Here is a 26,864-nt window from a genome sequence, read left to right on the forward strand (position 1 = left end):
TCCTGTTCTTGACGGGGTTACACCTCTTCTACAGGAGCAGTTATGTAGCTTGGGGGTACTTCTGGGTCTCTTGCTGTCACTTGAGGCTCAGGTGGCTGCAGTGGTGCAGAATGCCTTCCATCAGCTTCAGCGGGTGGCTCAGCTGTGCCCCAATCAGGACAGGAATAGCCTAACTATTGTCATCTATCCTCTGGTAACCTCTAGGTAATATTACTGCAATGCGTTAAAGGTAGGGCTGCCTCTGAAGGCGGTTCGGAAACTTCAGCTACTGTAGAATTCAGGTTTCTCACTGTCGCAAGATGGTTTAAGCATGTAACACAAAGCCTGTCCCGACTGCCAATTAGTTTCCATGCTCAATTCAAAGTGTTGGTTTTGACCTACAAAGTGGCTCAGGGCCGTAACAACTCAAGGACCACCTCTCCCCATATGAACCTACCCCAAGATCATCATGAGGTCCTTCTATGTGTGCCTCCACCACGAGAAGTCTGGAGGGTGGCAGCACGAGAACAGGCCTTTCCTGTGGTGCCTCTCTGCTTGTGGAAAGCTCTCCTCTGGAAGGCTCCACATATTACAGTAATCCAGTCTTGAGGTTGCTAGTGTCTGGGCTACACTAGGTAAACTATCCGGGTGTAGAAACTGCTGCAGCTATCACATCAGCTGAAACTGGTGGATGGCGCTTCTGAACACACAGGCCACATGGGCCTCTTATGAAAAAGCTGGAACACCCCTGAACTTTGTAGCTGCTCCTTCAGAGGATGCTTAAGCCTTTCCAGGGCAGGCAACTGACATGGGACCCGACATGAACATGGGAAACACCTACCCAAAGAGCCTCCATCCTTTCCAAGATTCAAATATATTTGCCTCCATCCAAGTAATATTATCTATATGTGCTTTTTATAGATGCTCCTCTGCAACTGGGTTATACCATTGAGATATCTCTGCACAGCAATCTCAGCTGTTGTTCTTCCCAAATATCTGCCACTGGTTTAAGTGTGCCATCTCCAAAAGAATCCTGCCTTCCATATTGTTTTGCACAATTGGTCTAACATTTCTCTTTTCTTCACCTTTATTTATTGGCAAGAACTCAAACTATCTCTAGGTAGCGGGCAGGCTGAATCCGACAAAGTCACTGCAGAAGGCTTGCAACAGAACTCCCTCTCGTTCTCCTCCTTTGTGTACCCCTCCTCCCCACAATCTGATCTAGAGAGTTTGGGTAATCCCCAAAGCAGATCTGACCGAGTGTGGGATAAGACGGTCGGGTCAAGTTCCATTCTGCAAGCATTCTTCCCCAGCTGTTGACAGACAAGACTATCCTCTTCTGGAAATCTTTATATAAACTCTTTGCACATAAAAGTAATACTGGGCTGGAAAATTGCTCCCTGAAAATATTTTTGGGGAAGGACATACACTTAAACATTTTAATTACTGAACTTTAATCAAGGCTCTCTCAATTAAATAACAGCCACCCCCGCCCCCTCAAAGCATGCTGAAAACTACAAGCTTCAGTATCACCTGAAACTAAGAACTAAAGCTTCATTCAAGCCCCACAGACCTGGTATCCAACACGTCTGCGCATGGTTTAAGCAAAATAAGCACAAGTAAAAATATCAGTATTAGCTGCAACCCTCTGGCTTGACATATATTTCACAAGGCAATAAAACGTCTCATCTTAAAAGTCCTGAACATCTTGCTCCTTCCTCGACAACTATGTAATAAGAAGCAACCATTTTGGATTGATTTCTTGCTGATAAAGTGAAGTCAGGATATTTTCACAAGGCATACAAAGCAATACTTTTCTAGTCTGTGCCAACCATTGCCAAAAATGGATTCTCCAAAGTTTGATTTACAAAACAGCTTTGTTTGCAACTTAGTACCTTCTATGCAACTTGGAGAACACAATCTTGGAAGATGTGTCCAAGTATTCACAAAACCAAATAACTAAGCAAGGAATAAGGTAAAGGTAGAGGACCCTGGACAGTTAAGTCCAGTCAAAGGTGACTACAGGGTTGTGGCACCCATCTCACTTTCACTTTCACTGATTTCAGTCAAATAGTCAGATGGGCAACAACCTCATTTAATTTGACTGCTATCAACCAGAGTTAGTTTTAATACCCCAACACAAGAGGGTGGTAGACAACTTATTGATAATGCTAGTTCAACACAATGGGAGTTTGATCAAACACAGCCCTATGGAATCAACGTCCCAATGGAAAAGTGGCAAATTACTAAAGCCGTGCAAAACTCCACTCCAAACGCTTATAGCTTCTTTGGGAAGGGGCCAATTTCTGGAACTGCCTTCAACTGTGGGGACATGTTACTTTCAGGTTTTTTAAAAAGGTAAACGACCCCTGGACAGTTAAGTCCAATCAAAGGCAACTATAGAGTTGCAGAGCTCATCTCACTTTCAGCCCTAGTCAGCCGGCATTTGTCCACAGACAGCTTTCCAGGTCATGTGGCCAGCATGTCTAAACCACTTCTGGTGCAATGGGACACCATGACGGAAACCAGAGCACACGGAAACGCCGTTTACCTTCCCGCTGCAGCAATACCTATTTATCTACTTGCACTGGGATGCTTTTGAACTGCTAGGTTGGCAAGAGCTGGGACCGAGGAACAGGAGCTCACCCCATCGCAGGGATTTGAACCGCTGACTTTCCGATAAGCAAGCCCAAAAGGCTCAGTGGTTTAGACCAAAGAGCTACCTACGTCCCTAAGCAAGATGTGTGTGTGTGTGTGTGTGTGTGTGTGTACACACACACACACACACACACACACACAGTGTCATACCTGGTGTTGCGTTAGGTTCATGTTGCATCTTTTCAGCTTGCAAACGCGGCAAACCCGAAGCGTATACTTCCAGGTTCTGCTGCACGCAGAAACGTTCTGTGTGTTTCACACATGCGCAGAAGCGCCACTCTAGTTGCAGACTTTTCGGGATGCGAACAGCAGGCAGGAACGGATCATGTCCGCAACCAGAGGTACCACTGTCTAACTGTATATGAATGATTCAGCACATGCATAAATCAGGGTCTACAACAATATACTTAATAATGGAAGCAAAACCACATAACTCTTCCAGCATTTAAGTGGGAAATCTCTCTGGGCTGCATCCAAAGAAGACCTTTCATTAATTCAAAGAGCTCTGGCTGCCCAAAGGAGCCTTCCCTCCCTCTCCTCTCTCTGAGTGCCTCCTACAACCTTCTCAAATCTGCTCCAGGGATCTGAGAAGAACCCCAAATATAAATTAAGAGGTAAACTGGATACTGCCCTCTGTTTCTACGCATGCTGTTTTTCTAATAAGTTATTGTTTAGCTTTTAAAAGAATCACTTAAAAGCAGCACAACACTCATTCATAAAGTTCACTGAACCTGAAAGCAAAACTTTAATTAGTTCATAATTAAAAGGTTTCATTCCTTGCCACGTCAGAGTTGAATGCCAAAACAAAACAAAACCATCCCCACCTGCTTGCATTTGTTAAGCATCTGTCCTCCCCATCAAATTCCAATTTCTTTTAAAGGGGAAAAAATACAGGAGAAAAAAATTTCCCTGTATTAGGGAGCTCCCAGAAGACAGTCTCGTTCTAAAAAGGTAAAGGACCCTTGGACGGTTAGGTCCAGTCAAAGGAAACTATGGGATTGCAGCGCTTATCTCGCTTTTCAGGCCGAGGGAGCTGGCATTTATCCACAGACAGTTTTCCAGGTTATGTGGCCAGCATGACTAAACTGCTTCTGGTGCAACAGGACACTGTGACGAGCGCCAGAGTGCACAGAAATACCGTTTACCTTCCCGCCGCAGCAGTACCTATTTATCTACCTGCACTGGCGTCCTTTCGAACTGCTGGGTTGGCAGGAGCTGGGACAGAGCAACAGGAGCTCACCACTGTCAAGCGGATTCGAACCACTAACCTTCGGATCAGCCGGCCCAAGAGACTCAGTGGATTAGACCACAGAGTCACCCGCATCCCACAGTCTAGTTCCATCAACACATGAAGATGTAACTACAGTGGGCACATTTGCACGCTCCGCCAACACGCACAGGGGCCAGGAGGGGCGTCCCCGTGCAAAATGGTCGCCGCCTGTACGGAATACACTGCATGTTATGAATGTTGGTCTCTAAGGTACTACTGGAAGGAATTTTTTTAGTTTGTTAATATTAAATGCGATTATTAAAAGCAATTTTTAAAGTGAACATTTATGTTACGGTATTTGAAACCTTATCCAATTTAAGCTTCTGCTACACACATTTCAGAGCAGCTACTTGGTTTGCTGGGGAGAACCAGCAAAAGTGTGCAAATGGTATCAAAAGCATGGGCTGCGTGCCAGTGAGGGCAATAAAGGTAGAGGCAATGTGGTGGTTTTTTCACAGTGGAAGAGCGAGGGCTGGCTGCTTAGGGCACTCCTGTAGCGGCAGGCAACAAGCAAAAGCTACCAGTTTTTTTCTGGTGGGTGGAGCCGATGCAGTTGGAGTTGAAGTATTAGGCTTTAACCAGGGAGGAGCTATCTAGGTTCAAATACCCTATCAGACATAAAACTCACTTGAGTGGAACACTTATGTCTCAAGATAGTTGCAAGCAACTTTGCAAACGGGACTACACACAATATACACTAGCCTACATCACAAACACATTGAGTTGTATTAGTAATTTATGAAACATGAGTCTAACCTGGAAGAAAACTTCTAGAATTCTTCCCAGGTCTAGTCACCTAGAAGCAATGCTTACTTGCCAAAAGGAACTAGCCAAGTGGTCATTTAGAAGCCTGGTTGCATACACAAAAGGTACAATAAATCAATGTAAGCGAGCTGAGCAACTCCTCTGAGAAAAGGACAGGATATAGAGATACAACTGAGATATAAACAGACAGCGAGACTCGTCTCCCAGCCACTCCCACTCTCTTTCCCACGCATTCCCCAAGTGACTTACCAGATGGCGTAATATGGAATGCATAGGTAGAAACTGCATCTTGTATTTTATTTCGAAAACATCAAGAACTCTACTTCCCAACACTGAGTTACTACAGTACTTGATAAAACTGCCCAACGACACTGTTCTCTGAATGGCTTTGCAGCTCATAAAGGGATAAACATGATTCAAATGCATCTCATTTGTTATCTCAAAAGATAACAATTTCCAGCATACAGGAAAGAATAAAAGCAGATAGAGAGTGGTTAGAACACTTTCGACAATATTTTTATATTTAATGTCTCAAAAAATAAGGATGCCCTCGCCTGTTGACTATAAAACAAGCCTCTCTGGAAATGGCGTTCCACAAACAGGGTGCCACTACTGAAAAGGCCACCTCCCTAGCAACCACTTGTTTCATTTTACTTGGGGGCAAGAGGAACAGAACCTCTTTAGACGATTTCATGGAATAACAATGCTAGGAAATTGAAGAACAGGGCTGCAATCTATTGCCACGCTCAAAATGTTTACCCATAGCTACCCAAGAGCAACTGCCTCCAAGTGTTAGAAACTCAGGTGTACTGTGGTACCTTGGTTCTCGAACTTAATCCATTCCAGGAGTCCATTCGACTCCCAAAACCGTTCAAAAACCAAGGCGTGGCTTCCGATTGGCTGCACGAGCTTCCTGCACTCAATCAGAAACCGCAGAAGCCGCGTCAGACGTTCGGCTTCCGAAAAACATTCGCAAACTGGAACACTTACTTCCAGGTTTGCGGCGTTCGGGAGCTGATTTGTTCAGGAACCAAGGTACCACTGTATAAGTTAGGCACCAAATGGCTCCTTAAACCAGAGTTACAGTCTCCCAAATGGAATGCCTAGTTGCCATTTTGAGCGCAGAGGGCTGACTTTTCGGTTCCTGAAATCCATTCTGATTGCGCGGATAAAATACCACGGATAGGAATTCTACTGGATATTTTGCTAGTGTGTGAAAACAGCCAGGATCCAAGGATCCGTAGGCATGCACCACCAAATGCTGGAGATGTCAAGTGCTATCCTGGCGTCTGGCTGACAGCTAGGTGCATAATGCTCACGGCACCTGAAGAATTTCGAACGCTGCTACCACCCCCACCTTACCTTCCCACCGACTTCTAAAGTGAACCAAGAGCATACACATGTTTTTCCATCTGTGCAGAGTCAGAATAGCATGATCATGAAACTCAGCGCTTGATAGTCTTCCCAGCTATGGAACTGCATCCCCACCCTCCAGAAAAGGAAAGGAAAGAAAAAAAGACTCACTCTAGAGTACTACCACAGATTTCTTCCAGAAAAGAGTATTATTTGAACCCTTTTGTGGTATTTTACTGCTTTAGATTTTAATCTGTTTTGTTTTACATGTTAATACATCCTGTGCCATTGTGGTAAGGCAGAAAAAAAATATGTAATTTAAAAGCATTCTTTAAAAGATATGCTTTTGAAATGCTTAAGTTATACAAAGTATTGCCCTTTTTGAAAAAGAGTACAGTGGTACCTCGGGTTACATACGCTTCAGGTTACATACGCTTCAGGTTACAGACTCCGCTAACCCAGAAATATTACCTTGGGTTAAGAACTTTGCTTCAGGATGAGAACAGAAATCGTGCTCCGGCAGCATGGCAGCAGCAGGAGGCCCCATTAGCTAAAGTGGTGCTTCAAGTTAAGAACAGTTTCAGGTTAAGAACAGACCTCCAGAACGAATTAAGTACTTAACCCAAGGTACCACTGTACTTCTGCAGTGAACAAAAAAAAAAAATTGTATAAACCATGATTTTAAAAGACAGATAGGTTTGATTAAAGTATGCAGTAGCATGGTCCTTCAAGCATCAGAAAAGGAGGGGGGGGGAATTGGGAAAAGTTAACAGATTTAAGGCTAAGTATTTATATATGAGCCAATATAAATATTTACTTCCATCTAAAATGATGTCGCTATTGAGCAGATTTTAGCTTAAAAGAAGGCAAAGGCACGGTAGAGTTAAAGTTTATCTAGGAGATAAATATATGGAAGCTTATCATGAGCTAGGAAAAATATTCTAACTGCCAGGCACCCATCATCCTGTTTGTTCAATATAATCCTAAGCGTGTTTACTCAAAAGAAGTTGTACTGAGTTCAATTGGGCTTATCCTAAGTAAGTATGCATAGATTTACAGCCTTTAGCAGCCAGGTAAACTCTCCACACAGGGGTTTGCACATTTTGTGTTGTACTTTTGTACTGTTTTATTGTTGTTAGCCGCCCTGAGCCCGGCTTCGGCTGGGGAGGGCGGGATATAATTTTTTTAAAAAAAATTATTATTATTATTATTATTATTATTATTATTATTATTATTATTCTGAAGAGAGGTTTAAAAAATCCAAGTCACCTTTTGCTAACCACTACAATTTAATCTAGATCAGGTATTCCCAAACTCAGCCCTCCAGATGTTTTGGGACTGCAACTCCCATCATCCCTAGCTAACAGGAGCAGTGGTCAGGGATGATGGGAATTGTAGTCCCAAAATATCTGGAGGGCCGAGTTTGGGGATGCCTGATCTAGATCCTACATCTATGCACAGGGACCAAGTTAAAATTCAAAAACTGATAAAGGATGATGCAAACATGCTTTTTACCATACACACCAATTCAGGAATATTTCCTGCATCTTCTACCCCACAAGTATACAATTTTTTAGGTTTCATTCACTTAAGCATTTTTTTAAAAAAAATAAATATTCTCCTTAACATAGAAGGAAGAAACCCTTGTGATTTAATGTTGAACTGTTGTATACTAGGATTTGCCCAATGTAGACAAAAAGATTTGCAAGTTAATGAGCAGACATTTCAGTGCCGTTCTTGTTCTATCACCCATCTTCAGAATGTTAAAAGTACTGTACAGTAAATAACACAGCATTGCAATTGTCTTTAGAGGATCACAGAGAACTGCAATTAAGCTTTGTAGTCTTGAAGATACATTATGGAAATGCATTGCATCATCAGACCTCTCAAGGGGTTTGCCGAGATTACGACAACAAGAATGTGTCAACCCCTCTGTAATCAAAGGCAGCATTTCCATTACTTTATTGACACCCCTATACAGTCACACCTGGGTTTTTTAACAACTTAGCTCCCAAACATTTTGGTTCCCGAATGCCGCAAACCCGGAAGTGACTGTTCCGGTTTGCGAACTATTTTTGGAAGCCGAACATCCAATGGGGCTTCTGCGACTTCCGAGCTTCCTGCAGCCAATCAGAAGCCGCACTTTGGTTTCCGAATGTTTTGGAAGTCAAACGGACTTCCGGAACAGATTCCATTCGACTTCCAAGGTATGACTGTACATACATCTCAGGCATAGATATTCCTATATTACAGACCAGTAAGTATATGAATACGCAAAAGGTAAAGGTAAATATGAATAAATATGTGACACTTCTTTGGTCCATTTTGAAAGGATGCAGATTAAAAATATCACAATCAGGATTTTTTGGCTTCTAAAAAGTCAAGACTGATTCCATGGTTGATTAGGGGTGGGGGCAAACACTAAAAAAAACGTATGTCACAGACTGAACGTAAAATCTACTGTATGGAAAATGTGCTCTGGTCACTGTACTATGACCCTTCTTTAATTCTAAAAGTGAATCAACATGAGTATTACACAAACACAGTGATCTTTTTAAGGATTCCATCCATATAATGGACCAGTTTGGACATTTCATCCCTGGCTTAATAAACCACAGTGTCTTGCCTGCATCTTCCAAAAGCAACTACTCTATTCTGAACTTAAAAATGGAAAGCATAATGCTGGTGGTCAACAAAAGTGTAAAGACTCTCTCAAGGCAAATCTTTAAAAATGTAGTATAAACACTGACAATTGGGAAACTCAGGCCTGCGAATGCTCCAATTAGAGAACAGCCTTTACCAAAGGTGTCGTGGACTTTGAAGACGCTTGGAACTCAGAACGAAAGGGAGAAATGTGCTAAGAGGAAGGAACGCTTGGCAAAGCCTCACCGTGATTAACTCCCATCAAGAAGCCTATTTCCCCACTGTGGAAGGACGTGTGGATCCAGAATTGGCCTCCACAGTCACTTACGGACTCACTGTTAAAACCGTGTTCAGGAAGACAATCTGACTCGACTATGAGTGATCGCCAAAGAAAGAAGAAAGAAGACATTCCCCACTCTCCTTCATGCATTTGTTTCAGGATTTCAGCCCTGGTCTTTTCAAACCACGCTTTTCTATTATTCCCGAATTGGGTGGTTGTGGTTCAATTGTGGTTCTGAACTGTGGTTGCCTCACTGGAATCAACACCAATATTAAAACCACAGTTTCCCTGTTCTGAACATAACAGAAACTATGGTTTAAGGAGACCAGGATCAAAGCACCAAAGTCAGTAGGGAGGAAAACAAAAGCCCAGGCCTCATTCAGAGCTAAATGAACTACGGTTAGCGAAGCCAGGAATATTAAGTCTTGCCCAACCCAACAAAACCATATCTATCACCATTAGAACCTCAGACTTATAAAATATTACACTATAAGATGCAGAAAGAACACAGAGGAAATCTACTTTCTATATTGGTTTGTTATGGATATATAAGTTTTCATTTCAGGGTTCTACCATTCTTTCCTGATATGATGACCACCCGCGACTGAAGAGTAACAAATAGTTTCTGAGATTTTTCAAGTAGGAAGTGGGTTCCCAGCTCGTTTTCTTTCTGAAACCTTACAAGCATGGATATGAAACCATATACAAAACAGAAGCCGCCACCATCTATTATTATTTGGACCCAAAACCTCAGCTGCCACTTCACTCATCATACATGACCACATCATGTGCCACACATGGAGACTCTTGAACAGTAAGCTGCAGCAGGCTGCTTTCAATGTAGTAAATCATCATTTATTTTTAAATACATTTTAATGAGATGGGTGAACTGGGCTATTTAAGCATCAACAAGCAAACAGTTGTCAGGTGCTCCATAGGTAGCTTCCTGGGCTTACAGGAAGTCCAGCTGAGGATGCTATGGGTTTCTCAAGAAAACCTTCTAAAACACCAGTTTCTCAGCTTGCAAATTACCAGGCAAATTACACCACAATTAATAAAGCTTGCAACCTGCAGCCTCCTTTGTTTGTACAGCAACCAGGTGATTAAAAAGCCAGCGCTTCTATTTTTATTCACCATTGTAATACCGCTGTGTCATGTTTGGTGCAAAAGGCACTGAGCTTGTTACCACTGAAGTTAGTCCAGCGAAAAGTGGCATTAACAATCCAGTGGTCATCCATGTACCACCTGGATGCCCTTCTCAAGTTCCTCTGCCCTTAGAGAGGAGGTGGATTTAATAGGGAACTTTTCTCAGCCCGAGAACCAAGTCCCTTTGGGCAACCTGTCAGGAGCCAGGTTCGAAGTGCTATGATTGGCAGGAGCCAGATTCGAAGTGCTAGGTTGGCAGGAGCTGGGACTACGGGAGCTCACCCCGTTGTGGGGATTCGACCTTCTGATCAGCAAGCCCAAGAGGCTCAGTGGTTTGATAACCGATAGTGGGAAAGTGGGCGTTATGCATGTACTTTTAAATGACACCCAAAACAAAATTTCAGAATAACACGCCAAGGAACATGTTAGCTTACACCACACTTGACTTCCTACCCCCACAATGTTCAGCTTGAAGCTCCATACTGCAACCCCAGAAAGGAGGAGGGATAAAATCTGATAAAACCCAACGTGCACGTTTTATTAGCTGCATTTGATACCCAAGCATTTTGTTGTGAATGGATACAAAATTGTTTGCCTACTGAAAATTCCACTTCGTCATTTTTCATCCTGTGTTTGTATTTTTCCTATGCTCCATTCACCACCACAAGGTATATTTTTTTACTTAACACTAAGTGCTTTTCTATTACTTCTTCCTTCCGTTTCCTGAATTAGAAGACTCCAAAGCCTAAGCTCCCACAGTCTGCACTAAGGTAGCAATCTCTGAACTGAAGAATGGAAGTGTAATTAGTGGGCTCCATTTGGTTAACGTACCCTTAGCCAGTTACATTAGAATAATTTTCACAAAACACCTTAATAACCCCTAGCTTCTCTGTAGCTCATTCACATTATTTTGAAGCATACAGGAAGAAGCTATATTGCTTTTATTATTTGTTATGTGTTTAAAGTATCAACTGTAGCCCACTCTTCATTGTGAAGAACAGGTCACAAAGCCACAAAAACATTAAAACGTAATCTTAACAAAACAAAACACAAAATAATGACAAAACATTGCAAATATTTTTATCGCAGCAGATTTAACACAGCAGCAAACCATCCAGAAGGCCAGGGCAAATATACAGGTCTGCAGCTAGTGACAAAAGTCAATGCCAGCTTTATTTGGGAGAGAAGGGAACTTCATAAATAGGGGGCTTCTACTGAGAATGTATTATAGGATCATAGAATTGTAGAATTGGAAGGAACCATGAGTGTCATTCTAGTCCAACTCCCTGCAATACAGGATTCTTTTGCCCAACGTGTGACTAGAACCCATGATCCCTGATTAGATTAGGAGATTAGGAGTCTCATGCTCTACTGACTGAGCTATCTATTTTGTACTACCTAACTGCAGAGCTGTGGGTTCGGTGGTTTGAATCCCCGAGACAGGGTGAGCTCCCGTTGCTCCCCTGCTCCTGCCAACCTAGCAGTTCAAAAGCACATCAAAGTGCAAGTAGATAAATAGGTACCGCTCCAGCGGGAAGTTAAACGGCGTTTCCGTGCGCTGCTCTGGTTCACCAGAAGTTGCTCAGTCATGCTGGCCACATGACCCGGAAGCTGTACGCCGGCTCCCTCAGCCAGTAAAGCGAGATGAGTGCCACAACCCCAGAGTCGGTCATGACTGGACCTAATGGTCAGGGGTCCCTTTACCTTTTAACTGCAGAGCATATTACAGGTCTTTGTGGCATTCATTTAGCTGTTCATGCTTAGGAGAAAAGGGTGGGGGAGATAAAATAAAATAAAATATAATAATAATAATAATAATAATAATAATAATAATAATAATAATAATGGTGTCATCTCATAGGCACATGTATGCAAACTACGCGGAAGTAATCCATCCCCAAAAAATAATCAAGTAGTGCAGAGCCAAATTCTTAAGAGAAAGTACAAAGCACAGTGCATACTTTTGAGAAACTGGTCTGGCTTATTTCCCAAGAGCAAGTGACCTCACCAATAGTGGCTCACCAGTAAAGAATAGGATTTCTTTCCCATGTTCAGCAAAATGATGTGAAGTCACAAATGACTCTCTCTTTTTACTACAGGGACACAAAGGATAAAGTAGTTATCCGGCAGTGGCCAAGGCTTCCTTAAACCATATTTACTGAAGTAACAATGGATTTATCTTGGCGAGGGAAATTATTTTCACAGGCCTCAGATTATTTTCACATCAGCATGTAAGCCATCCCCTATTACATCACTCCTGTATGGGCCAGAACTTAGGCAATATGCATAATTTACATGTAGCTTTGGAAAGCTGAAATATGAATCAAACAAAAGATGCCTTCACTATGAATTAATTCTCACAAGGCTTCTAGAAAGCAGCAGTCATGAGAACCTAGGAGATTCATCCCTGATTCAAACGGCACATTTCCTGTTATAGCTCAAACCTAACATGCCAATTACTTTCTAATCATTAGCGTGTGCTGGGGTCTCTGAACGCACATGAGAAATATTTACAGCAGCTGGTTTTTGGAATGACACATTTTCTCTGTAGGGCTCGATTTTTATTTCCGCGCTTTAAAAGAGAGCGCGCAATCAATCATCGTTCCCTCAATTGTCTTTTTGCAGAGCACGCCTTGCCATCATTGTCAAACTATACCCTCCAAATTTATAGCCACTGAAGCAAACACACACACACATACCCCCACTAGCTCAGAGTACTTGATTTGTTAATCACCCAAAATAAATTGAGCCTAACTCACAAAGGAAGAATTAGAATCTCTCCAGTGTACACAGCAGAGGTGCAGTTTGATGCTCATCCATACCAAACAGAAAAGTTTAAAGTGCTACCACAATTCCACTCACCCTTTGGGTATGAAAGTGCTAAGCAGCATACAACCACAGAAGGGCCAACTTTTTTTTATCTCGCTGAAAAGTTGCACCAGGGTGGCAGTGGACAGGGAGGAGGCAACCGGGGGCAGGGGAGGCTCAGGAACTGCCAAGAGTTTTTAGGCAATTCAAAAGAAGCTCTTCATGCTTGTAAACATGATGGCTGCATTCAGACATAGGGTTTATTGTGTTAGCTTTCTTGGTTATAAAGCTAGCACATCCATCCCCGTTTCTCACATTGCTTCTACACCTCAGCAACTGCTGAGTTATGGAACCGTGGCTTCTTGATCAACATAGTGCCATGTCGCCTGCAATTTTAAATGGCAGGGAAGAACTGTGTGCTGGGATCCTGCCCCAAATTTCATCACACGAGCACGCTGGAAAATTGCAATCCAAATGGTTTTCCGAATGAATGGTTGTTGTTTTTCCTGTGAACAACATGGAAATGAGCACAAAACTTCCACTAGATTTCCAGAAGTGGCTCGACGCAGCCTTTATGGGCAGATAGTTGTCAAGTGTCCTCTGCCTCTCAATGAAACCAAAGACCCCAAAAACAGGAATGGGCAATAGCACAATACAGAACTTAGGGTTGTGGAAATGGCCGCACTGAGATATATGATGAAGGGAGGAGAAAACAGTAGTCAGCTGATGGTTTTGCTAGCACTTTTTCATTTTATAATTGTAATTAACGAATTAATGTCCCGCCAAGAATGAATCATTCTGCTATAAAACACTTCACAGAGTTGAACAAAACACAGAAGTTCATGTAGCCTTTTATGCACGAATGTGCATTCAGCCCACACAAATAAGCACAGATTTTTTAGACTGTTGTGATTCATAAGCAAACTAACAAGTATGGTCAAGGTATTCTACACCAGAGGTACTTGCACTGCTTAAGCTGTTGGCAATAGTTTTGTCAAGCACAGTTAGGTGCCTATAATCTTATTTAAAGGTACTCCATAAAGAATTGCTAAGCTGGCGTTGCATTGTTCACAAGTTTCATTCCCATATTGGTGATTGCAAAATTCAGATCGTCTTGGAGCACGTCAATAGAGAGTTTCTTAGCAAAAGAGGCAGATAGAAACAAACAAATAACCACAACCACAGGCAATGTCTCTGCCAAGTCCAAATCATTTAGCTAATTTTATACAGCTAATTTCGTACTACCATCCAGTGCTAATTCAACATGCCCAACATTAGAACAAAATAGATGTGAAACAGCCTATTGTCTCTTAAGGATCAGGCAGACTACACAATATAAACACAGGAAAGAACATGCACACAGCAGAACATTTCAGCTCCTCATTCTCCAATGAGAGAATGAACACCAGTGGGCAAGTCTGTACATGCCATTTAGCTGACAATCAGTTGACCTCAACTCAGGGAAGAGGGGTTCCTCTTTGACATTCTAACAATACCCTGCTTTCTAGACAAATTTTATCTTATCCCAAATAACTTTATTCATTGTACTTCTGCCAGACATAACTATTTGCTGTACAAAAGACGTCAAACTTCTGTGGGAGGTTCACAACTACTGCTTTCCTTTAAACTCTAAATGTTCGATTTTTTAAATAGCTTTGAAACAACAACATTTTACTTGCTTAACCCAGAGGGTTGCTGGGGCAGCAATGTAATCTGTTATTTCATTTTCATGCTCATTTAAAAAAATACTCTCTAAGTTTCTCTCCCCACCCCCACCAAGACACATTTGTAAACAGATGTGAGGGCTGGTTCATCTTTGGCCCTCCAGATGTTGCTGACTACAACTCCCATCATTCTTGGCCATGCTGGCTGAGGCCGATGGGATTTGAAAAACATCTGGAGGGCCACAGATTCTCCTATTTACGTGTACCAATAAACTGCGTCCTAGTGCATCTCTTTGACGTCAACAATGACATCAATGGTAAGGCTGGCCTTGAACATCTCATACACATGCCTTAGCATGAATTGAGACACATACTTTTAAAGATTTACTACATAGCTTCTTTTGCCAATATCTGGGGAGAAGTTCCTATAAAAGAGAAAACCTTAGACCTTAACACTAACTATTTGCACATGGTTGCTTCACTTCTTTCATATCTTAGGGCAATAGCCAATCTACCAAAACTAATTGACGCTAAGGAGACAGTTGGACATATTCATGGACAAAGGTTTTTAAAAATAACTTCTAAGTTTTCTATACGAAACAAGAATACTTAAGCTATTGTGCAGTCCCAACAAACCAGGAAGCAAAAAGTTATACACAGTATCATTAAGACAAAACAAAGAAAGGCAACTTTAATATTCTTCTGATTTTCATGCATAGTTCAATACATAAGAAGTTGTAGTTGCTTCACTATGTCCCCGATTTTCAGCTCAACTGATATTTATCATATCAAGACAAAGGTCCCAGAATTGAAATTATCAGTAGCACAGCAACTGCAGTGTCAAACAGAGATCAGGGAATACCCTGAAAGATTCAAGTACAGGTTTACTGCCAGCTATATTCTGTAAGAATCAATCAATTTGGTCACAGGGCTTTAACTCCAAGGACTGGTCCCAAAGACAGGTTTGTAATACAACTTCATCTTGAAGTTGCTTGTTATCTTAGGATGTCTTACCAGTTATTCAACTATTAACTATATTCCATCACTTTGGATATTGTCCAGTTCCCAAACCTGAGCAGTGATTGGATAGGTAAGAAGAATCCCCATCCATGCAGCCAAATAGGTATTTTTTGCCATACCAAAAAAAAAAAAGCAACAGGATGTTGCATCACATAATGTCTTTGAAGCAAAAGTGGCACATGCACATTTGGGCTTACACCACTTTGATTCTATGTGTGTATGCAACTTACCAAAACATTGTTATCTCTAGCAGAGGTATTCCACAATCACATTTCTTTCCATTGTATATACAGGCAATACACTACTGGCAATAATGAAGCCCTCTGTTTACATGATGTAGTCAGCCACCTTTTGTAAATATTATGGGACCCTGGAGTGATTACCTATTTTCATTCCACACTGGAATGGCACCCAAGCAAAAAATAAATAAATAGTAAAACTATAATCAGCCAGCCTATAGTCAACTCATAAAACATTTTATTTAGCTCAAAGCATTGTCAAATTAATTGACTTATTTTCTACTCGTTTTATTTACAAGAGATTCTAAACTCACACAACTGAACTCCCTTCTAGGGGTAGCAGGAAGAGGACACACCCAATGTGATATATAAGCTTCACAAGCAAAGAAATTGCAGGGGGAAATATCATTATGAAACAGTTTCAAAGGGTCAGCCATAAATCAGCCTCAAACTTAGACATGTTTTAAAGTCGTTGCATAGGACTAACTCCTTTTGTTTACAGCAAGATCAAAGCTACTTCATATCACTACTGTTCATCCAGCCAACAATCTCCTTACAAAATACAGCTTGTAGATCATTGTAAAACAAAAGAGAAATACCAAGGACACCACACATCAAAAGAAGGTGATTCCCACGTTGGAACCAGCATGTAAATAAAGAATGGGGAAACTGTGGCCCTCTAGATGCATCCCTGGCCATTTATCACACTGGACTGGGGCTGATGGGAGTTGCCAAGTCCACCAATATCTGTAGAGCCACAGGTCCCCCATTATGGACACACAAAGACACATACTCTACTTTTTTCACTGAACGTACACAAGATGGGGACCCACATCTGATCATGTGCTGAAACTCTATTGTGATAAGGAGCCTCTATTGTGATAAGTTGGAAGACAGGCTTATTAGACTTGGGTGCACACCAAACAAGAAGCAAACCTCTTCCTATCTTTTCTTACAAACCTTCCTTAGGCTTGGCCATCCTTTACTCATGTAAAATGTACAATGAAAAACTTAGTCATATGGGTGACTAAACATTACACAGCCATGAAATCTCAATATTGGTTTCCTTTATATAACAGACTTTGGGGGGAGGGGGGCTGTTATCTTCCCTTCACACCTAGCCTTTGAAAACAGCAACATCTCTCAGTATCCTACAATTGTTTCCTCTGTATGTGTGCGCTTCTCCCCAAATCATTTGCTCGTCAAACAGGTTATTCTATGAATTCTGATCTTCTGCTCTCCAGACATACAATAACATTCCCTGCTCTTTTTACCCTGATTCACCCCACCCCTTTGCATCCACACCCTCTTACAGAGTTAAAAGACACTGGAGGTAATGTGATGCCAGTCTCCACATCTTAACACGCCTTGGAAGGATTCATAACAAAGAAAGCTAGTGACATTCTCCCCACCAAAAAAAGCTATCTGACTATTTTCAATAAAGGCAGGAACACCCCCAATTTCCCCACCATCACATATCAGCAGACTGACAGGGCCAACTGAATAAACAAGACTGGATGGTTGTGAAGGAGAATACAAGATTTAAAAGCTTCTTGGATCCTAATTTGGGGGCAGCAACAAGCTAACTTGGTGGGTTCTTCAGACCCCAAAAGGTTCATTGAGGGAGTAAACAGCAGAGCTTGACAGCTGTGTCACAAAGCCACCAGAGATTTACTTCCCCTTAACTTTTGTTTGCAAAGCAGGGTGGCCAGCCAGCATCAAGGCTGTGCAAGAGGAAAATGTGCATGTATTATGATTTTTAAAGGAAATGAAATTCTTGACACAAACCTTATAAACTTGACCATAGGTGCCATTTCCAACCACTTCCACCAGCTCAAAAATCCCAGCAGGGTCCTACACAATAAAGGTGTGGAGAAGGGAGGGGGGAGATAAGAGGGGGGAAAGCAGGGTTATATAGATAAGAAATTACCACCGGCGCACCCACCCGCCCCCCAAAAACGCCACTGTCTGGAGGGGATTGTTTGGCTGTACAGCTGTTGCGCCCTGATTTTCCACGCACATGCCAATACATGCAAACAAAGGAAAGCAGCCCAAGACTGAACTCATCTCTCTCTCTCTCCCCTCCCCATAAGCTCCAAGGAACAAAACGGGGCGATGACAAACCAGCCAGCCGGCAGAAGGGCCCCTTCTCAGCCGCAGCAAGCAACCGCGACCACCCCCCTTGCAAACCCCGGAGCTTCTTTCCCCCAGCAACGCAACCCCCCAACTCTCCCTCCCTACCCCCCACCCCGCTTTTCTCCTCCAACCCAGCTGCGAACAACAAAAGCCACGCCAGGGGAGACGTCTCCCGCTTTGTGTGGCCAGCGGGAGGCAGAAAAGACGAGCGAGCGAGCGGGGCGAGGGAACGAGGGGTCGCCTGCCGCGCCCCGCTTAGCCAGCCAGCCAGCCCCCCACCCAAGCCAGCCCACCTCCAGCCGCACTCACCCGTAAGGAGGAGAGGTCTATCTCCCCCAGACTTTTCGCAGGAGAGTCGTTCGCCATTTTCCCCGTCGCTTCTATTAAATAATTCCTCTTTCTTTCTATTAACAAAAGACGGCAAGCACTGCTAGCACGCCAGGGTGAAGGAGAGGAGAAAGCGCCGCCCCTTCCTTCCTACCCCCCCCACCCAAAAACCCCAATCTCCCTCTCTCTCTTTCTCCTTCCCCCCCTCCTCCCTCTCTTCCTTCACTCCAGGATAAAACTCTTCTTCATTGGAGGAGGGGTGCAGGGCGAGATGTGGGAGGAGGCAGCTCGGGTCCGCTTAGCTTTCCTTCCCAAGGAGGCTGGCGGAGGGGTTGTCGGTTCAATTGTGGCCGTCGTCGTTTTATTAAAAAAAAAAGGGAGAGTCCCCCCACTTTCAGCCTCTGGTGCGCGCGAAGGTCGGCTTTTTTACGCCATGGTCGAGGAACCAGATGCGCCTCTCCGCGCGCGCGCGCGCGCTCCCTCCTCCTTAGCCAGCCACATCCAACATAGCGAGCCGGGAACCGGCGGTGGGAAGGGAGGAAGGAAGGAAAAGAGGAGGAGGAGGAGGGCAAGGAGGAGGTGGAGCAGCAGCAGCCCCGCTTCCTCAAGAACGCGCACACGCGCGCGCACAGAAGGGTTTGCCACCCACCCACCAACCCACCCAAAGGCGCACGCGAACAATAAAAAGCGCCACCCGGACGCAGTTGCTTCCTCTGCCTTTCTCCTCCTCCTGCTGCTGCCGCCGCCGGAGCGCAAAAAAAAGGGCACCGCGCGCCCCGGCGGGGAGAGCTTCCTCCGTGAGGCTTTGGAGGGAGGGAGACAAAGCGAGCCGAAGAGGTGTGGGAAAGGGATGCAAAAAAAAATAGACTCCGAGGACGCCAAGCGGCGCCCCTTCTCTCCCTTTCCCCCGACAGGAAAACCCAGCGGAAACGCAAACGCGCACCAAAGCACTTCTGGGTAAATTAGGGAGGAACGGCTGCGAGGTGGAGGAGGGGGTGGCAGTCGTCTGTTGCTCTCAGTCAAAGTCTGTCTGGGCCGTGGGGGGGGGATCTTTGTTCGAGCGAATATATCAATATGCGAGCAGGGGCGTGGCAGGGAACAATAGATTTGTTTTAAAGAAAAAGCTCCGCTCAAGTCAGGCCCCGAGCTGAGCCCTCGCCTCCCCGGAAAAAGCCAAAATATGTTTCCACACATCAGCCCTCCAGAACAATGCAAGCCTTTATGTATAGGGGAGAGGGGGGTAGGAGAATCGATGGACAAGGGGACGCTCATGAATGGATGGCCACTGAGACACTTGTCAGGATTGGAAGGCTGAGAATTCTCAGGGATGCATTTGCGCAGGAAGGGCAGAAATCTTGTACTGTTCAATCATAACATTCCCATCTCTGCTGCTAGATGGCCCTGACAGCATTTGGGCAATGGCTTAAAACCAGTTGTTGGTTTGATTCATCTTAGGAAGACCCAAAGACTTAAGTTATAATTCTGTGGAGAAGATAGGCTTCCCTGACAACCCGGTCTTCTGCTGTTTTCCTCCTATTAGTTGGAGATTGTACAGTGGTAGGGTTTGGGCCTTGTAACATCAGGCACTACAAATGGCGGACAGCAAGTTGCATAATCATGCAGGCACACTCAGTACTTAATACACCAATAATGCCATGGAGCCCATTCTGCTTCTGAAGCGCCTCCCGTTGGCATAACAAATGCTTAACTGGGCATTGCCAGGTAAGGTTGATAAAGGTCACTGTCTAAAAGAGAGATGCTCCAATCAAGAGATGCTCCAATCAAGTGTAGAGCCAAATGAACCAATAGTCTGACTACCTATAGGGCAGCTTCTCACTATAGGCATCTGCTTACAGTATTCTTAATGAAAATAGGGAGGGGGAGCAGGCTTGGGTGTCACATGACATGCACAGTTGCTCATTGAATTATCTTGGGCTGAACTCATTGGTGACGCTAGAATGAAGCATACAAACCTTTGGCCTTCCTGGCACTGTTGGGCCACAACTCCCACTATCCTGGACCAAAAGGCCACACCGATTCGGACTGATGGGAGTTGGAGTCCCAAGAATGGGCCACAGGTTAACTACGCCTGTGTCTGTGTGTGATGAACATAGGGAGCAGCCTTGTACCATATCAGGCTATTCGGCCATCTAGCCTAGTCTTATTTAGCCTTGACTTTCCTCACCCTGGTACCCAACAGAGGTTATAAGTTCCTCACCCTGGTACCCAACAGAGGTTGTAAGTCCCATCATCCCTGACTGTGTGATGGCCTGGGACTTGGAACCAAGTCTGGGGCCTGATTCTGAAGAGCCCCAGTCTGCACAGGTTCCCCTGCAACAAGCATCAGCTGGGCCGAGTCAGGGGCCTGAGCCTGCCCTGGCTCCAGATGCGGGGATTACCTCGTTGCTCTCTGCTGGGCAATCACATACAGCTGCTCCACTACCAGTTGGGTCAGGAGAGGCTGAGGCAGCCTCTGGGTCTAGTAACCCACCAACATCTCCCAAGCTGCAGAGACTGAGGTCTGAGAGGAGAGACCTGAGTACTTGCAGGAGGAGTGCTCGCCTTCGGGCGAGACAGATGAGTCACTGGGGGATCAGGACCAGCCATTACCCCAACAGAGGTTGCTCCCGCCTGAGACCTTGTGCCTGACCTAGCCCGGTTTCCTGCCTTGGCCCTGTTGGACTGACTCCTCGCGGAATCCTTGGGATTGGGGACCGGACCTGGACCGCGTGGCTCGGGTTAACCCCCGGGCCCAGCACAGACTGTCAGTTATACTGACTGGGAATTGTAGTCCAAAACATCTGGAGGGCACCAAGTTGTCAAAGGTGATCTAGCCTGACAGGCAGCAGCTGTTCAGCCAGAGGGGACTTTTCCAGAATTGCTTTCTGAAGCCTTTAAACTGAGATGCCCAGAGATCGGAGCTGTGACTATATATACACAAAAACCCTGCACTCTACCACTGCACAGTGGTATATCGTGGGCAAGGCATTACAAAAGAAGTACTGTACATTTATGAGTTCTGTATACCCCTTGGTACATGTCAGTTTAAAGTGAACTCAATACATCCCGTGTGTGTGCATGCTTTTCCCATAGACCACATGATGTTGTCTTCACCCACGTAGCAGCCTGCACCTTCCTCTCATTTAATTTGGATTTCCCTGATCCTCAGATAAAGAAGGAAAGGGGGGAAATCCAACATAAAATTGCACTCCTACTGCCATCGGTGTGGCATTCATCAATGGGCTGCTAGTGGGATGACAAACACGTTTTAACCTGCAAGTCTGGTATATTGGAAAGCTTGTGTCATAATAATGTTGTTGTTTTTTTTAATGGTTGCATGCATAAGTAAACAAATACCTGTGTGCATGCCCACAATGGACTTCGGGTTTCTGGAACTGGGAGAGGGTGGCAAGTACAGTACTTATTGAGGGAAGAGGTACATATTACACATTGTGAACACTTTCCATCAAGCACCACCCGCTAGAAGAACATTGAGACTTGAGTGCTCATATGTAGATGAATGTGCACAAAAGTGCACAAGGAAAAATCAGATCTCTTGTGGCCCCAAGTTTGCATTAACACTATGTACACAGTCTGCGTCAAGGATAAGGAGGAGTTTCACACTCAATGAAACTGTATTCCCCCCCCCCCAGGGCAGCTCTTTACTTCTCACCATAGACATGAATGATAGCCATTTACTCATGCGGGAGTAACTTAAGATATGCATTTGCAGACACTTTAGGGGGGGAAGGCTAAGCCTCCATCCTGTCTCTGATGACCCCAGTGAACCAACTCATTTCAAAAGCCAACCTGCCCTTTTAACTCTGTGAGCTCTGCTTCTTTGTCCCATCAGACTGTGGTGTACAAAACAGTGGTGCAACGTTTAATCTTTTTTATACTTAATCAGCTAAAATGATGTCCTTCCAGTTTTTCAAGCAGCAGAAACAACTGTTGTTTTCAATGCAGTTACTTAAATTGCAGATTAATTGGCTAGATAACAGGTATAGATAACAGCCTGTTAGAATGTATACACAAAATGATTTTTTTAATATAGAAACATCATAAAGCCACAAGCATTTGCTATCTTCAGAGGTGATCGCTTTGACTTAATACCAAGATACTGATTCACCAGTTACTGAAACAATTCTGATCTGCGCCAAGACAACCTTTACACACGCCCACACAGCATGAAAGCTGCTTCCCCGTGGTGTATTCCTATACTACTGGGGAGTGTGCATGAATATTGCACCATGGGGGAATGACTCCCATACCCAGGCTGTGCACTAGTGAGTAAGAAGGTGACAGGGCCCAGAGACCATCCTCTGTTTCCCAGCGGCAGCAAGCAAAGGAAGAAGTTTACAGAGCAACTTGTCTTGAAATGCAGGGGAAACGTGGTCAGGATTGGGCTGCAAATGATTTGCAATAATGTGAAGCCATATTGAGTTATTTTGAACAATTTGCATGCACTGTAATAAGTATCTATCAGGTTACAAGACAAGACCTTCATTCATTAAGAGGATCTTTAACTTTTTAAAATAAGAAAACGAAACGCACACTGAAATAAATGTGAGTTGCAATTACCGCAAGAGCCATGGTTTTCCTGATTATCTGAGCAAAAACATGCTTGAAAGGGTTCACAAATACCGTGCATCTTAGAACAGGAATCTGGAAAAAAACTTGCCTCAAGTCTTGCAAGAAGCCTACCCTCTCAAACAGAGCACACTTTTAAACCATTGATAACTTAGCTGTGCTATATGTATAGAGCTGCAACCGTTTTCGCTGGCTAGCATCAGACAGCTTGATCCCACACAGATCTTCTTAAAACTATTGATTGACATCCGTACAAGCATGCCAAAGTCTGCAGAGGGCTGGGTTACACCATGCACATGATTTAATAAGTGGATCTTTTCCTGGCATGGAGATTCTGTGATGTGCAGAAGACTGCTAACTGGGGAATATAAAAGCAGTGCCAGTGAGAAAAGAACCCTAACTACTACTTTTTTCCACCCATGGCATTCCACTAGTTTTAGAATTAATTTGTTAGCTTGAAGCATTCCACTTTCAGCTTTCAGTATTAGTTTAAATAGTTAAATCTCCTGAAAATTATTAGCTTAGACCTAAATTGTGCACCTCATAAATGAAACTAAAGTGTCACTGACATGAGTGGGATCTTTACACACACACACACACACACACAGAGAGAGAGAGAGAGAGAGAGAGAGAGAGAGAGAGAGAGAGATGTCTGCAATGATGTAGCAACGCCAGCACTTAATATTGTTAAGACTTCAAAAGAGAATGTAGGAAGACCAGCCAGTAATCACATATAGGTGTTACAATGTTTCTCCAAGATCTTACCTTTGAAAAAGAAAGAAAGGAAAGCTTCTCTGTGTGTCTTAACTCAGTGTTTCCCAACCGGTGTTCCGCGGCACACTAGTGTGCCGTGAGGTGTTGCCTGGTGTGCCGCGAGATGTTGCCTGGAGGGAGGCGGGCGAGGGTGTTTGCTTCCCGGAGGACTTGTGGGAAGCCGCCCCTTCCCTGGGCGACGCGCCGCCTTGCGACTCCGGAGTCAGTCCCGAGGGCTCTTGGAGGGACTCGCGAGCGACGGCGCGGCGGCTCCGGGGCGCGCTCAGCCGGGCCGCCGTGCGCCCCCACTGCAGCTGCCCGGCGTGGAGCGCGACGCAGAGCCGGCCGGGCTTGGAGGCGCCCAGGTAGGGCCGAGCCGGGCGGGGGCGGGGAGGTCTCGGTCTGCTGCGGGCGCAGGAGGGCAAGCGGGAGAGGGGGAGCCGTCGGGTCTCCTGGAAGGAAGCGAGGCAGCCTGGAGGGAGGCGGGCGAGGGCGTTTGCTTCCCGGAGGACTTGTGGGAAGCCGCCCCTTCCCTGGGCGACGCGCCGCCTCGCGACTCCGGAGTCAGTCCCGAGGGCTCTCGGAGGGACTCGCGAGCGACGGCGCGGCGGCTCTGGGGCGCGCTCAGCCGGGCCGCCGTGCGCCCCCGCTGCAGCTGCCCGGCGTGGAGCGCGACGCGGAGCCGGCCGGGCTTGGAGGCGCCCAGGTAGGGCCGAGCCGGGCAGGGGCAGGGAGGTCTCGGTCTGCTGCGGGCGCAGGAGGGCGAGCGGGAGAGGGGGAGCCGTCGGGTCTCCTGGAAGGAAGCGAGGCGGCCTGGAGGGAGGCGGGCGAGGGCGTTTGCTTCCCGGAGGACTTGTGGGAAGCCGCCCCTTCCCTGGGCGACGCGCCGCCTCGCGACTCCGGAGTCAGTCCCGAGGGCTCTCGGAGGGACTCGCGAGCGGGGGCGGGGAGGTCTCGGTCTGCTGCGGGCACAGGACGGCGAGCGGGAGAGGGGGAGCCGTCGGGTCTCCTGGAAGGAAGCGAGGCGGCGGCTGAGGGGGATGCAGCCCCGTCCCCAGCAACAGGCGCTCCTCGAAGTGAGGCCACAAGTTGGGGCTCGGACAGGGCCTGGAAGCAGCGGCTCCGGCTCTTGGGAACGGAGAAGGGGACTTCGAAAGTGGCCTGGAGGAGAAAAGCCCCGATGCAGCGAGAACGGGGAGCGTGCTGCCTTGTCCAGGCCTCCTCGCTTTGTGCCGTCCGCTGCCGGGAGCAGGACACGGGGGCTCCTCGTTTGCATGCTTTCCCGGGTGATCGGTGAGGGTTAGGGTTAGAGTTAGGGTCCCTCAGTCCCTCGCTTTGCTGCCTCCTCCCCCCCCCCACCCCCAAAGCTTGGAGGTTCCCCGGCAAGGGGGAGGGAAAAAAATTGAAAACTTTCACTTTCGTGCGTCCCTCCCGGCGTGACGCTGCGCGCTGACGTCACGGGGCTGTAATGGTGGTGTGCCGCGAGATTTTTTTCATCAAACAAGTGTGCCTTTGCCCAAAAAAGGTTGGGAAACACTGTCTTAACTGGTTTAGCTGTGAAGGGGGAGGGGAAAGCTTTCAAAACTTGAAATGAGTCCCAAGCAATACAGACACATCCTCAGTTTCGGAGACTGCTGGAAACAAGATCTTCAAGGTGTGAAATCCTCCTTGTCTTTCAGTAGGAGTTCACAATCAGATGCTGATGACAATAACCCTAGCTTTCAACTGTTACAACTATTATCAAAGGCAAGGAAAGGAGAGTAGGTGGCACCATGTGATACCAAAAGCTCCTCTGAAATCTTCTTTGGAGTGTCCCTTCAATATAGGTAGGTTAAATTGTTCTCTAATTGTTCTCCTATGAAAAGAGCAATAGCCCTGTGCCTCAGGGGAAGGAGCCTATGCTCTCTATGCCAGGCTCTCTAGTTTAATGCCGGTGTAGAATTTATAACACACTATTTTATCAGCAAAACCACATTTTGTTTATTATGAGTTTTGCTGTTCTTTAGTCACTCAGGCAGGCATCCATCCCCGAACCCGGCCCTCCAGATGTTTTGGGACTACAACTCCCATCAACCCTGACCACTGGTCCTGCTAGCTAGGGATGGTGGGAGTTGTAGTCCAAAAACAACTGGAGACCCAAGTTTGGCAAAACCCTGGTTTAGTGGAGCTCCAAGGTGCCAAGTCACTGCATGCAGGAGAATAAGACTACTCATTTCATTTGAGGTTTCCTCCACCACACCCATTGGTAAGAACAAAAGTTGAAAAAAGCTTGTTTGCACTGTTAAGTATACGGTACACACTTCTGTTTGACCCAGTTCTCCGCATTTGTTTGGGGTGCTAGGACAACATACATGTGGTGTTCAAACTGTGAGTGCTATTATTTATGTAGCCAAAACAGCCAAACTGCCTGTGTGCTAGAGGGAGGTATATGGTGTCTCAGAGGATCCCAGCATTTTGCAGAAGTACAAAACATATTTATGGGAAAACCCTCCTATGGGTGGGAACCCCCAAACCAACTGAGTGCATACAGAACATGTTAAATGGCTAAAGAACGCTGATGACATGAGGAGTTGTAGGATGGAATATATTGAAAAAGCACATGGCTGTGTAGAACAGTGGACATGAGTATTTTATGCTATCATGGCTTGTTACAAATCCCACTTGCCTACTAACAGCTGGTTGTCAAGGTTTTGTTGTTTTATGTACAGTGGTACCTCGCAAGACGAATGCCTCGCAAGACAAAAAACTCGCTAGACGAAAGGTTTTTCCGTTTTCAATTTGCCTTGCAAGACAAATTTCCCTATGGGCTTGCTTCGCAAGACGAAAACGTCTCGCGACTTTGTTTCCTTTGTCTAAAAACCGTTAAAACCAAAGGTGCTTAGCTTGAACAGCTGCAGTTGCGACTTGACTTCGAGGAGCAACTGTTAGCACGTGGTTTGGTAGCCTTTTCTCAGACTTTGCTCACTTTTGAAGCTTTTCCAAAACTTTTCCAGAACTTCTCTTACATCCATTTGGTAAGTTAAACTTTTAAAACTTTTTTTGGGGGGGTTGGATTTTGGGTTGGGGTGTTTGGGATTCAAGGACTTGGTGTTGTGGGGGGGGTTGCGATAATCTGGGAGCTTGTGGGCCTTTTTTGGGAATTTTTATGATTTTCTGTGACCATTGGGCCAGGTTGTTTTTTTTTGAAAATTTTTCTGAGTTTGAATTTCTGAGTGCTGGCTGGCTGGAGGAAC

At 45.2% G+C, this 26,864-nt stretch overlaps 1 protein-coding gene across 4 annotated transcripts in view; it reads right to left on the reverse strand.

Annotated features, from left to right (window-relative positions):
* MAP4K4 (mitogen-activated protein kinase kinase kinase kinase 4) overlaps window positions 1-18,365 on the reverse strand; it is a 128,601-nt gene extending 110,236 nt beyond the window's left edge. For all 4 annotated transcript variants that reach the window (XM_081198702.1, XM_081198701.1, XM_081198700.1 and 1 more), the window contains exons 1-2: window positions 18,271-18,365; window positions 17,614-17,679 (exon numbers count right to left, since the gene is read on the reverse strand). In XM_081198702.1, coding sequence (XP_081054828.1) covers window positions 17,614-17,679; window positions 18,271-18,327 — 123 coding nt within the window. In that variant the 5' untranslated portion in view covers window positions 18,328-18,365. The remainder of the gene's footprint in view (window positions 1-17,613; window positions 17,680-18,270) is intronic.
* Window positions 18,366-26,864: the final 8,499 nt, after the last annotated feature.

This window comes from Podarcis bocagei (genome assembly GCF_964188305.1).
Source record: "Podarcis bocagei genome assembly, chromosome: 6".
Taxonomy (NCBI): Eukaryota; Metazoa; Chordata; class Lepidosauria; order Squamata; family Lacertidae; genus Podarcis; species Podarcis bocagei.